The sequence below is a fragment of the Anastrepha obliqua genome, chromosome 5 (genome assembly GCF_027943255.1).
Source record: "Anastrepha obliqua isolate idAnaObli1 chromosome 5, idAnaObli1_1.0, whole genome shotgun sequence".
Lineage (NCBI taxonomy): Eukaryota > Metazoa > Arthropoda > Insecta > Diptera > Tephritidae > Anastrepha > Anastrepha obliqua.
In genome coordinates, this window is record NC_072896.1 from 129121881 (window position 1) to 129134543 (window position 12663).

The 12663-nt window shown below is 33.5% G+C and overlaps 2 protein-coding genes across 3 annotated transcripts; both read left to right on the plus strand.

The window, feature by feature from the left end:
- The first annotated feature begins 2539 nt into the window (after positions 1 to 2539).
- LOC129248149 (uncharacterized) lies at positions 2540 to 3635 on the plus strand. The gene has a single exon (XM_054887595.1). It carries the CDS (start codon positions 3080 to 3082, stop codon positions 3563 to 3565), a length of 486 nt encoding a protein of 161 aa, XP_054743570.1. The 5' UTR covers positions 2540 to 3079; the 3' UTR covers positions 3566 to 3635.
- A 2934-nt stretch (positions 3636 to 6569) lies between these two features.
- Positions 6570 to 7810, plus strand: LOC129248556 (alpha-ketoglutarate-dependent dioxygenase alkB homolog 6). 2 transcript variants are annotated; one of them, XM_054888148.1, is made up of 3 exons: positions 6570 to 6783; positions 6844 to 7057; positions 7134 to 7810. In XM_054888148.1, the coding sequence occupies exons 1-3, from the start codon at positions 6736 to 6738 to the stop codon at positions 7568 to 7570; spliced, it is 699 nt and encodes a 232-aa protein (XP_054744123.1). In that variant the 5' UTR covers positions 6570 to 6735; the 3' UTR covers positions 7571 to 7810. The 2 variants fall into 2 exon arrangements, with proteins under 2 accessions (XP_054744123.1, XP_054744124.1); XM_054888149.1 differs by having other exon boundaries at positions 6572 to 6765.
- The last annotated feature ends 4853 nt before the right edge of the window (positions 7811 to 12663 follow it).

The window sequence follows — 12663 nt, forward strand, 5'->3', positions numbered from 1 at the left end:
TATGTACAATATGGGTACATATCAAATGAAAGCTGTTGATAAGTTCTTTAATACGGGGTAATTTTGATACCTATTGATGACTAGGGTCTCGAAATATATGCCAAAACGTGGACCCGCCGTGCCTTCGAACCGAATTAAACCAAAGTTACACACATTGTTAAGTAGGTATTGAAGATGGTTTCCGTATAGTTTGGATACCTATTGGTAGATAGGGTCTCGAGATATAGGTCAAAACGTGGACCCGGGTAACCTTCGGATGTGTATGTACAATATGGGTATCAAATGGAAGCTGTTGGTGAATGCTTTAGTTCAGAGTATTTTTCATGCCGCTCCGTGACTAGGGTCTCGAGATAGAGACCAAAACGTGGACCCGGGTAACCTTTGGTTGTGTATGTACAATATGGGTATCAAATGAAAGCTGTAAGTAAGTATTGAAAATGAGTTTCGTAAAGTTTGGTTTTAATTCGGAACATTGGCAACGCGTACAGCGTTTTTTTGAACCAGCCATAATGTCGTTTACTTTTTTAACGCTTGGGGCGGAACTGAACTGTCAAATTGACAGTGTGAGTTACAATGTGTCAATATTTCTTTTTGATTTAGATGCCATAAGGAGAAGAGTGCAAAGTGTAAAAATTCTTTGTGAATTTTTTTGGAGGGGATTTTGGAACAGTGAATAATTTCTTACGAAATTTGAGAATTTAATGTGAAATCCGAATGTTCAAACGAAATTATGTGTTCGTGGAAAAAAAAAAATTTTTCGTTTTTTTTTTTTTGAAAAATATAAATGGATAATGGTTAAAAAAGCTCCAATGCTTAATAAAACATATAAATTGAAACGGAAAATTCATGGATGATCAGGAAAAAAGACGATTGTTTCTTAGTTATTCATTTGCGTTGATTTGAAATTCAAAAACAATCTTCTTTTTTCCTGATTTTCAATTTATATTTCATATTATTTACTCAAAAACAAATAGAAAAACAAAAAATATTGCTTATGCCAAAGCGCTTGAATAAAGAATAAAGAAATAAATAATATGAAAACCATATCTTTTCTGTTCTAAACCATATCTATTCTATTTTAGTGTTACATTTTGCTCCCAAAAAACAAAAAAAAAAACACAATGAAAAGTAATAAGAGGCAAAGTTATCAATAATTATAGAATAAATTGTGCCTTCCCAAGTGCTGTGACGCTAATAAAAAAAAATAAAGAAACGGAAGGGGGAAATAAGTGAAAGAAAGCCAAGAATATGGAGCATATACTGACGTCATTCAACTATCAAATTCACCAAAAATAAAGTAGCAGTTTTCGGAAAGCGCCATCTTCTGTATTCTCTACATCGTACAACGTTGTGGAATATCACGAACCCATAGAAGGTGATAGCAATAGTACAAAAACAAAATTTAACAAAACTTCAATCGGAGTGTAATCCAACAATCGTAACAACAACAAAAAACAAGGCACTTGGCATTAAAATCACTAAATTGCAAGAAAAAAAACAAATTAACTGTTCTACTGTATGAAGGTGGCTTGTTCCGAACTTTTGCTTCACTAACTTATTTTGTTCTTATATTGCCTACTTTTAAAACTTTAATATAATGAAATGAAAATTGTTAGAATACTGGCGATTTGTGTACTACAGTGTCGGACAAAACATATTGAAGGTTGCTTATTATTGACACTATCATCTGTCGCGTTGTTGTTTCTTAAAGCCATATTCACTTTTTTACTTGATTTTTAAGGAAATATTAAAAAATTGAATGCGTCACAACTTTTTTATTCACTTCATTCAGAGTTCATCAAATAAAAGCTTACTAAGAATGCTTAAACTACGCATTACATAACCAAAAACGGTTTTTTTTGTCGCTTACTATGATAAATTTCGACTGTTATTTGCTTAAAATTTGTAAAAAAAATGTTTACATCGAATTCGATTATGAAAAGAAATGTATTATTAAACTTTGTCTTAAGGGGGTTAGTTTAATTTTATTTGCTAATTTTTTAAATTTATATTTCACTTTATATATATACTTAGATTTATATGTTTTGTCCGACACTTCGTATGATTATGCATTATTATGAATGCGTAGTTGAAAGTTTTACATTATTTTAATATATAAATACAAAAAACAATACAAATATATTTTAAATTGTATACAATAAATGGAATTTTAAAAAATGCAAACGTAAATCGTTAATTTACACTACACGTATTTGCATCTGCCGGCAAGTGATATTTTTATTCCTACTTATTTGTCCACATTGTTTTTCAGAAAGCTAAATATAAAACAGACATCCGACGCGCAGTTTAGTGCAAATGCGGCACTTAAAGAAATTACCATACAGTAAATGACCGAAAAACTATACGCTAATATTTGCAACTTCCAATTTATACACATACGTATGCACATTTACATAAACAAAATTTACACAGATTACTCCTAAACCACTAAATACCTCGGTTCGCAATACATAAGTACATACATACATACATCGTACGTACGTACATCATTGTGCAGTTGTGTTAATGTGATCGATTAAATACAGAACCAAAACTGATAAAATCGACAGGACAAAGTAAGAGGAATCACGGCAAAACCGATATAAAGTTGTGGTCGCGGAGTATAGCTACAGCAAAATCGACCACAGACTGTTGTTGAGGTGATTGCATAAAAAGTGAAAATTTTAATTCGATACATTTCATCATTGAAATGGTATTTACTATTACATACATATAATAAAATATGTAAAAAAATCATAATTGCAAAAACTAGTAAAATAAACGTTACAAAAGGAATTTGATTGAGCGGCACTATCCAAATACAATATTTAATCCAATGTCTAGGAGAGTGCGTCGCTTTTTAAAACAAGTGCGTGAGCAAAAAGAAGAGGAACTTAAAAGGGAAGTCACAACTAAAAGGGTAACCATAAATGATACACCTGAGCTGGCTATAGATGATCAGATTAAATAACAGACGCTTAACGAAGCTGAGTCCCTCGATGTTGTGTTTACGCCTTCTGTAAATCACGAAATTTGTAAAGATTTTAACACAAGTTTACAAAGATGTACCAGTCCTTCTATGAATCCCAAGGGCAAATATGTCAATTGGATGAGTAAGCATACCGAATTGGCTACACAGCCATGGTGCTGTGTTGGTGATTTAATGGCGTTCTGTGACAAATATGAGTACCGAACGCTCAGTCTTAGCGATACTCGTGCTCATAACAACATTGTTTCTGAAGTCAAAGCCTTGTTAACTGTTGGCCAAGCTCCTTTTGACCTGCGTAAACGTTTTCCAGGAAACATCCGTAATCCAGAAAATCTGTGGATCTGCATAGGTCGTAGCGCTAGTGTGGAGTATCATTTGAAAAAAATTTTGAGTGTGTTTCGCAAACCGCTGCTGCACCTGCCTGTGGATAAACAGCGAGTGGCAAGAGAAAACTTCCACCTGGCGGTAAATGAATTACGTTTAGATATATCAGCCCGTATTAGCGCGGTTCAACTTTACGATCGAAATATATTCGAGCGCGAGTTTCATTTGCACTGGCAAGACGCGGTTGAGTGAAAACATAGAAAACAATGTTTTAATTTAACTTTTGAGTTAATAATAATAAAAGGATATCAATTGTTTTGTACTTCTTCGTTACACTTTTATTTTGAACTTTGGCAGGAAAAAACAAAGAATAATACTGGTTTATTTTGAAAAATAATAAATAACACATGCAGACCTATTTTGCATTCGGATTTGGGTTAAAAAGCAAAATTTTACACATTATCCACTTGGGTTACTATTCTCTTAATTCCGACAATAATTTTAGAAACAAACCAATTTTTTTAGAATCGTAAAAAGAAGCATTACTCAGTTAAAGCTCTTGTTTTAATTTTTTATTTAATTTCTTTTTTTTTTAACTTTTTCTTTTAGAAATCCTTGCTAGTTAATATTTTTATATTGGTTTTTTTTTCAATTAAACATAAAAAATAAAGCGCCCGAAAAACTATAATATTATAGGAACAATGCTTAGACATGCTACGAGACAATCCCCTTAATATCGTAGAATAACATAATTTCGTGATAAGTTTTTTAATTAATACTGAAACAGCAGGTATAAAAACCGAATAGAACTGTCAAGACAATCAAGATGCTTTTTCAACTCTCAGATAGCTTATTCAAAAATTTCACAGTACCTTCTAAGGGGCAAAAATCAAAAATGTCCAAAGCATAAACATATTTGGTATAGTTAGAAAGCTTCGGAAAGATATGTTTTTGATTTTCATCTTAGTCTTAATTTAATCGGTTCGGTTAACTCTGTGGAGCCGCAGAGTTGTGTGTCATTTACTCTTCGTGTATACGACCAAATATTGCGCTGATTTGCTTTTCCTCTCCTTTTTATGCTTGTTACTCCATAAAAATGAGACGAACAACAAACACCTGAGTAGCACCCCACATATAAAATAATTTTCGTTCGAGATTGCGACTTAATGTTGCAACTCGAACCAGCCATGACTTTCTCATTGCGTAACGTAATGCCCTTTTGAAACATTCAAATGGACGACGAGGTAAGTTCTCATTGTTAATTCCGCAAACATCTCCATCTATTTATTTCGCATTTAAGGTATTTGGAAGAAATTACAAAATGTATACCCGTTTGCGCATCTCTTATAATTACAAGTCGTTTTATTTATTTATTCTTTTGGAAAGTGCACGGATTCAATATCCATTTGAAGGAACGGTTCCACCTTACTATATTTTTATCATGGCTTAAAATATATGTGCAGACGAAATTGAAAACTGAATGAGTTGTACATATGAATTTTTACAAAACTTTTCGAGGGCAACTATATTTAAGGTATACTGTGCGATAAATGTATTTTATAATTCTATTGATTTAGTGGAAGACTTTAAGAACTTTTTAAAAAGCCTTAAGATAGGTGCTTCCCACCACTAGGCGCAGAGAAATATTTTTAATACAATTAAGTTTTGAAAGGTCTTCTAGTGGATCTAATTAGATTTCGTCAAGGTGAATTTCCTTCGAGAGAGAGACTTCGTCGCCAAGTACTTTCGTTAATTAAATTAAAAATTAAACTTTTTTTGTTCGAAAGCACGGGGGCCAAAAATAAAATTCGACTGTTATTGTACCACTGGTGGTCGCTGTCGTTTTATGTTCCTATAAAGTAAGATTTATGAATTTTTACAAAATGAAGTAAATAAATACAATCGGTCTTAAACTATATGTGTCTTCGCGCCCTTTCGTCTTTGGAATGAACATTTTTGACCCTTCATCTGACAGATCTGAATACGGCCTGCACCGTTATCGGAATTAACAAATCATTGCTTTGTGAAGCACAAGGTGTTCTTTCACAATAGTTCGAGTCTGGAACACTTTGTCAGTATGAGAAAAATAATTACCTTACATTTTTTCGAATTGTCAAATTCCTGATACGCTGAACAAGTATTGTAGATGTATTTTTTGTCTGTAATAACATACCACAACGGCATAGTATAAAAACGTAAACGTACTTAAGATTAACGAACTGCGAAGACATCCTATAAATCGAGGGTTAATGTTTACTCTTTTTAAAAGATCAAAAGCCAAAGATGCTCTCTTAACCTAGGATTTATATAAGATAATTCTCTGAAGACAATTGAAAATACTTATTAGCCGTCAAAAAAGAAAACATCATTTGGGCAATATAGACGTCTCAACAGTTATAAAGACAATTCACTCTTAACAGTTTGGGTACATTTAACGTGTCAGAACGTCAAGCATTTATTTCCCCAAATTCGCACTTCACATTCTGACTCCCCATAATGTCAAAAATAGAGAACATATTTTGTCAGCGCTCGCGATAGTTTAGAAGAAAAAAGTGCTTTTGATCAATGTGAGAACTTTTCAGTAATCCTTTTGAAAAATATCACATGCTTCAAAACTATTAATATTTTGCTTTTTGTTACGAATTGGTTTCATTTATTTTACTTTTTTTGTAACAATAACTGCTTAAAGCTACCTAAACACCATTAATCTAGGAGTATATACCATGAATAATATGAATTCTGCCATAAAATATATTGATTTTAATTTCCAACAAAATTAAATGCGCGCCAAACGCTGGATTTCTATCAAATAAATGTGTATCCAACAACTGCCATTAACGCGTTTCGTGCAAATAATTGGTTCTGACTTCGATTCTTACACAAACTACAACGAAACGTCGCCGTTGGCGAGTTACGTCAAATGCCGAATTTACTATCTCCGAAAAATCATAGCCAGTGACGAAGCCAATGAGAAAATTGTGAATGGGCTAGTAAATGTGAATATACCTATTGCTATTGTTTTTGCGAAACGGTACAAATGACGAACATGGTTGGCAATATGTCTTTACATTTATTTTTTCCCTTGAAATATTGGGAATCTGAATGTAAATTAATAAAGCACTGGCAAAAAAATGGATTACTGACATTCAAACTACCAGACCGTAAGAAAGAAAATTTTCTTAATTTGCAATCCATTCACTGTGAATTCTTCGAAAAGGAAATTAGGATTTCTTTGTTTTTGTTTTGTACAAACAGCTGATGACAAATTTTGCTTTGGTATTTATTTTATTTAAGATCTTCAAATTTAAACTTGGGGCACTACTAGTAACGTAATTTATTTTATGGAAGGAAATTTACTAAATTCTTAAATAGAGAAGATCTATAAAATACACAAACATTTCAAATATTACATTTCTTGTGATATGGATTTGTCTGACTTCCAAGTTCGCATGGTAAATTCATTCGATGCGGTGAAGGTTCAAAAACAAAAAAAGCAAACAAAATGACTAACTCTTTTTTAATCTACTCAGTGCCCTCCAACGGCTATATATATTCCAAACTTCATAACTTCGGAAGATGAGCAACGTATTTTCTCTCAGATCGATCGAGCTCCAAAACCTAAATGGACACAGTTGCTTAACAGGCGCCTTATAAACTACGGGGGCATACCCCATCCGAACGGAATGCTAGCTGAGCGAATTCCTGAATGGCTGCAGGTTTATGTAGACAAAATAAATAATTTAAGTAAGTTTGGTAATGGTAAATTTAGTACATAGTGTTTTCATTTAATGATTCCAATTTCCTACCAATTTTGATATAGATATTTTTGAGTCTAGAAAAGCAAATCACGTACTAATTAACGAATACTTGCCTGGACAAGGGATTATGCCACATACTGATGGTCCTCTGTTTTACCCTGTAATATCAACTATAACTTGTGGCTCTCATACGGTCCTTGACTTCATTGAACGAGAAAAGGATGCATCCAATAATCTCCATAGTTTAGGTTTCGCGCGTAAGCTTATTTTCAGAATACTTTTAGAGCCCCGTAGTTTGTTAATACTCAAAGACTCATTGTATACTGACTATTTGCATTCAATTAATGAAGTCAAACAAGATGTTCTCTGCGACCGAATCTGCAACTATAAGAGCTGCGAAACGGTCCATAAAATTGGAGACATATTACAGCGTGGGACTCGTATATCACTAACTATACGGCATGTGCCGAAAACGACTAAAATGAAATTAAAATTTTGAGAGCTCTTTGGATATATATGTATACATGTGTATACCAACCAAACAATATTGTTACTCTTAATTCAAGCTGGGTAATATTAAATGTTACAAATTTGTATGTAAATGTAATATCTGATAGTTATGTTTTAATAATAACTAGTATGTAACTCCCGAAAATCGGGTGGGCTTTTTTCCCACGGAAAGTAATCAGCATATGTGACACTTTTATATATTAAAAGTTATGATGATTAGAAAAGTGTATATTTTTAAAATTTTTTTTCAGTTAAATCAGTATTTTTTTTTTTTAATTACTTCATTATAAACTACATTCAACGTAAAGTTTTCGTTATTGCCCATTTGAACTCGTATATTTTCCCAGGATCTAACCCGGCTTAACGCAACATAAAGTTGGCCGTGAGCAAAGCAATCCTCCTTTAAATGAAGCCCCACCCTTGATAATGTTTGCCCCTGGGCCTTATTTATTGTTATGGCGAAGGCTATTATAATGGGAAATTGGCGGCGCTTCAACGTAAAAGGAAGTGTGGTTTCGCTCGGCTGCAAATTTATACGAGGCAATAGAAATCGCCTTCCCTGTACATCCAGTTGCACTTCTGCGTGCAAACAATTCGGATGCATTTGTTTTATGATAAGTCGTGTGCCATTCACCAATCCTTCTGCTGGGCTTAAATTGCGAATCAACATTATCACTGTTCCAATTTTCAATTATATATTGTAGTTCAATTGTACCATATATGAACGAAAACAAAGGTGGATGGATGCTTCTACCAGTTATATCCAATACGTGACGTTTCAAACATTTCTGACTTACTTACCTGCTCTATTCCTCCACTTAAAGTAGGAACTCTTCTACGAACTCTTCTTGGTCGTCCTGTAGGCATATTTTAAAATTAAATATGGATGTACTTTTTTCTAAAATAAATTCTATTTTGCGTTTGTCCAAAACTCTTGCTAATTTGCACTGTTACCGTTTTTTTAAGTGAATTGACAAATTTCCAGTCAATTGTCAATTCATACCAATTATTGCCATCACAATAAAATTTTGAAAAAAATTCGCAGCACCCGAGAACAAAACAAAACAATTATTGAGAATCGAAATGTACATTTATAAGTGCTCTTGTATGTGTCGTAATCCCGCTCCCAAAATTAATTTTACTCTTTGCATAGACATGCTGTGATCAATACAAATTAAAGAGTTCTTTGCCCATACAATGCTGTGCTCATTAGAAAGAGAGCTAAACGAAGTACTAATACATGATGCAAAGAATAATGTTTCTATCATTCTTGGTACTAATATATATGCGTATATTCGTATTTGTGTATCATCCCGCTTTGCATAGACATCGTTGTTATCAATATGACAATTTTGATAACTTTACACGCAAATATTTCATGAACAAATTAACCAATTTTAATTTTTATAATTTTCCGGAAATAGGTATGCTCATCTAAACCATTCTTTTGATATATATTTTATATCTGTACATATTGTAGTTTAGTCAGAATAAGCGCCATGTTTTAAAATAATACTATAGATATCTGATGTTTAAAAAGTATATTTTTATTTAATAAATAATTAAATAATATTTTTATATAATATATTCGCACATAAAAATTTTCAATTTAAAAATCCAACAAAATCTGAAAATTTAAATGGGTCAATAGAGAAATTACATGTATATAAGTAAAAAAACAAGCCTCATATGAAAAACATCGGCGTTCGGAGGTGGCGTAAAACTGTAGGTCTCTCTATTTGTGGATAAAAACATCAAGATACACACCACAAACAGTAGAATAGCTCGACCAAAACACCCAACAAAAGCGCTTACCTCAATTATATATTGATTAAAAACACAATATAAATATTATATATAGTTGAAAACATATTTTATTAATTTATTCCTCCATTACATCCCTAAGTTACAAAAACAAAGGAAAACAACAAGATTCCTCACTCAATTTTTTTGCATAAAGTAATTGCAGCACGCTGTAAATACAGCGACCGAAAATCTGCGTTCACTTTATTTCTTTTAATAATACCGTTACTTTTATTAGACGTTTTTCTTGTTTTTGCTAATTTTGCTCTTTGTTATTATAATTGATTGGTTGACGAACGCAGTTGGTTTTATTTAAAAAAGGTAATAATTTGAAAACATGGAAACTAAAGGGAAAGATGTTAGTTAGTGCCGTTCCCCCGACCGTCGGTTCTAGGCAACCGGAACTGGCTTTATATTCGACCAAGGACTGTCACTTCAGCAGCATTGCCCATATATATGTAAGGAAAAATTTTATGCTGCTACAATTTATTAGTGTATCAGAAAGAAAAATAATTACAAATTTGTGGAAAGATGGAAATAGTTTCCGCAATATTGGCAAATCTATTAGGAGAATGTATTCCTCTGTTCAACGCGCAGTAAACAGTTACAAGAAAACGGGGACTTTAAAATCCAAACCCAGATCTGGGCGTCCCAGAACACTATCGGTCCGAGAAGATCGCAACATAATCAATATGGCAAGAGTTATCCTTTATTAAAAATTCTTAAAAAAAAGTTGTACATAAAGCTGGATATCATCGTATAGTCGCTCGAAGAAAACCGTTTATTTCATTTGTTAACAGAAGAGAGCGCATTGAATTTGCTAATAATTATGTATATATGTAAGTAAGCCTCCAGAGTTTTGGAAACAAATGATTTTTTTCGGACGTAAGTAAATTTTGTATATTTGGGATAAGAGGTCCTCAAATTGTTTGGCGCAAATCAGGAATTGCTCTTGAGAAACAAAATTTTGTTGGCACAGTCAAACCGACGGTGGTGATGTTATGGTGTGGGGTGCAGGCGGCAAGTAGAGTGGGTGAGTTAGAATTGAATTGACAATGGATAAATGGGAAAATTAGAACGTTTCAAAAGGGAATTTGAAACAGAGTACCGAGAATCTTGGCTTACTAAGAACGTTTTGGATCCAATATGATAACGACCCAAAATACACAGCCGAGGTCGTTAAGCTTTGGCTCTCTGTACGCAGACTTTATGGGCTGTGTGTAAATAGATATAAATGGTAAATTAACCCAATGTTTCGTTTGTCTTCGAGTTGACGATAACGGATTGAGGACGCGTCTGACTAAAAACAGAAAAGTATGGGAATTTTTACTTGCACTGCGGTGCAAAGGTTTTCATGGATTTGATTGTTCTGCGCTCGACAGCTTTTGGGTGCCTGTTCTATGGTATAATAAAGTATGGTGACTCGCCCGAAGATCTGAAGAGGGTGGAAGCGGCAGCAAAATCAATATTGATGTATACCTGTTCATCTGAAAGATACAAACAAGCGGTGATAGAGTGGTATACTACAATCTAAAGAAGTATGGGATGGTATCAGAAATTTGTCAGCGTTCGTACTCAATGATTTGAGATAAATGGAGAGAAGGCGAAAAAGCGAAAGCATAGCACTAAATAGCTGAAATTCCATAGTAGTAGATGTAGCAACTTTTCCTGTAGTGAATTTGAATTTGAAAACGTCGAGACAAGGAGCACCAGGAGATTTGGTGGCTCCTAAAACACTCAGGCTAAGAGCCCATTGTATTTAAAGCTCTGGAAAGGGGGTAGATAGTCAGGGAGGGAAGGAGAAAAGTATCAGAGAAAGAGATAGGAAAGAATAGAGACAGAAATAGAGATAGTTAGTCCTGTGAGAATTTTCCAGATTCTTTGGCAAATCTGTAAATATCCTCCAGTTTTAGAGAACGAATATTACTCATTCTCATGACATCGGAACCCAATACTCGTAGCCTTGGTCTAGCAAAGGCAGGACACTCACAGAGAAAGTGCTCAGTGCTATCCGCCTCCTACAAGCATGACAGGCATACCAGGTTCTCGATGATTCCAATGGTGGTCATATGCTGACCCCATGGGTTGTGTCCTGTAATGATGCCGACCATCAACCGAATATCAGAATAACAGTAACTTACGGTTGTGCTGTAGGACCACTTTCCAGATAAATTTATTTGGATGCAGGTAAACTGACGATACCAGACATAGAAACTTACGTTTCTGTGGTATGGACAGAGACATGGTGGGTGGGGGAGTACTGTTATGACAGGGACCTCATCAGATGACCTAAACAGTGGGTGGTAACAAGCAGATGCTACTTTCGACGTATTGCATCAGGACAATAACGGACATTGAGCTTAGTGCTCAAACCGCCTCCCGACGAATACTTAACGGTTGTACCGGGGGGATCGGTACTTTGACGGTAGGAGGTTTAGGGGTTAGGCCATGATTTGTTGCTGCCTTCCTATACACACTTTTCGCTAAACGAACAGAAAAGTGGCGAATCGAATGCACCAGTTAAATAGTATGGATGAGTAAAATACAAACCTGTTGTGAAGTTTTCACATAAGGAGGAAACTATTTTTTATCCAATGCTAAATATTAACTTCCTTATGTACGGGAAGGCATACACTAAATAACATTTGTATAATTATGACGCACATAAAAAGATGTGTATATTTGCATGTTCATATTTAATACATCAGAGTTTTACTAGTCTCATAATCTGAAGTTAATAGACTTTAATTCACTAAGTGACAGAAATTTAAAATTTTTATAAAACATAATAGTGTTGAACAAATTTTAGCAAGAAGCACATAATTGTATCCATAAAAGTTAATAGGTATTCCTAAACTGACTAGTAATAAATAGCTTAGCATTAAATAATGTACATATTAATGTAATTAATGTAAATATTAAAAATATTTGAATATTTTAGATAACTGCTGACTTGTTTGTTAATTATCTTATTAAAACGATAATTACACTAAACTAGAAATTCCATTAAAATTAAGTACACTTTCTTTAGGGGTGGGTACATTGGGAATATATAAATTTATTTTAAGAAACTAGCCTTATTTCTAATAAATTGACTATTTTTTATTTTCGGCTTTGAAGAGTTCATGTAACCTGGTTAATAGTACAACAGAATGGTAAGGAAGTTATGTACGCATATGCAGATAAGCTTAAATTTATTTTTCATAGTAACTATTTCAGTGGAAGACTGCGATGTTTTGTTGCTTATTATTTTTAATATTTACATATCATATTTTACTA

Excerpts from the sequence above, each read along its gene's own strand:
- LOC129248149 (XM_054887595.1), top strand. The coding sequence starts at position 3,080 with ATGAATCCCAAGGGCAAATATGTCAATTGGATGAGTAAGCATACCGAA.
- LOC129248556 (XM_054888148.1), top strand. The coding sequence starts at position 6,736 with ATGGATTTGTCTGACTTCCAAGTTCGCATGGTAAATTCATTCGATGCG. Across the intron at positions 6,784-6,843 it reads TGGTAAATTCATTCGATGCG|TGCCCTCCAACGGCTATATA; the intron begins GTGAAGGTTCAA and ends TAATCTACTCAG. Across the intron at positions 7,058-7,133 it reads AGACAAAATAAATAATTTAA|ATATTTTTGAGTCTAGAAAA; the intron begins GTAAGTTTGGTA and ends ATTTTGATATAG.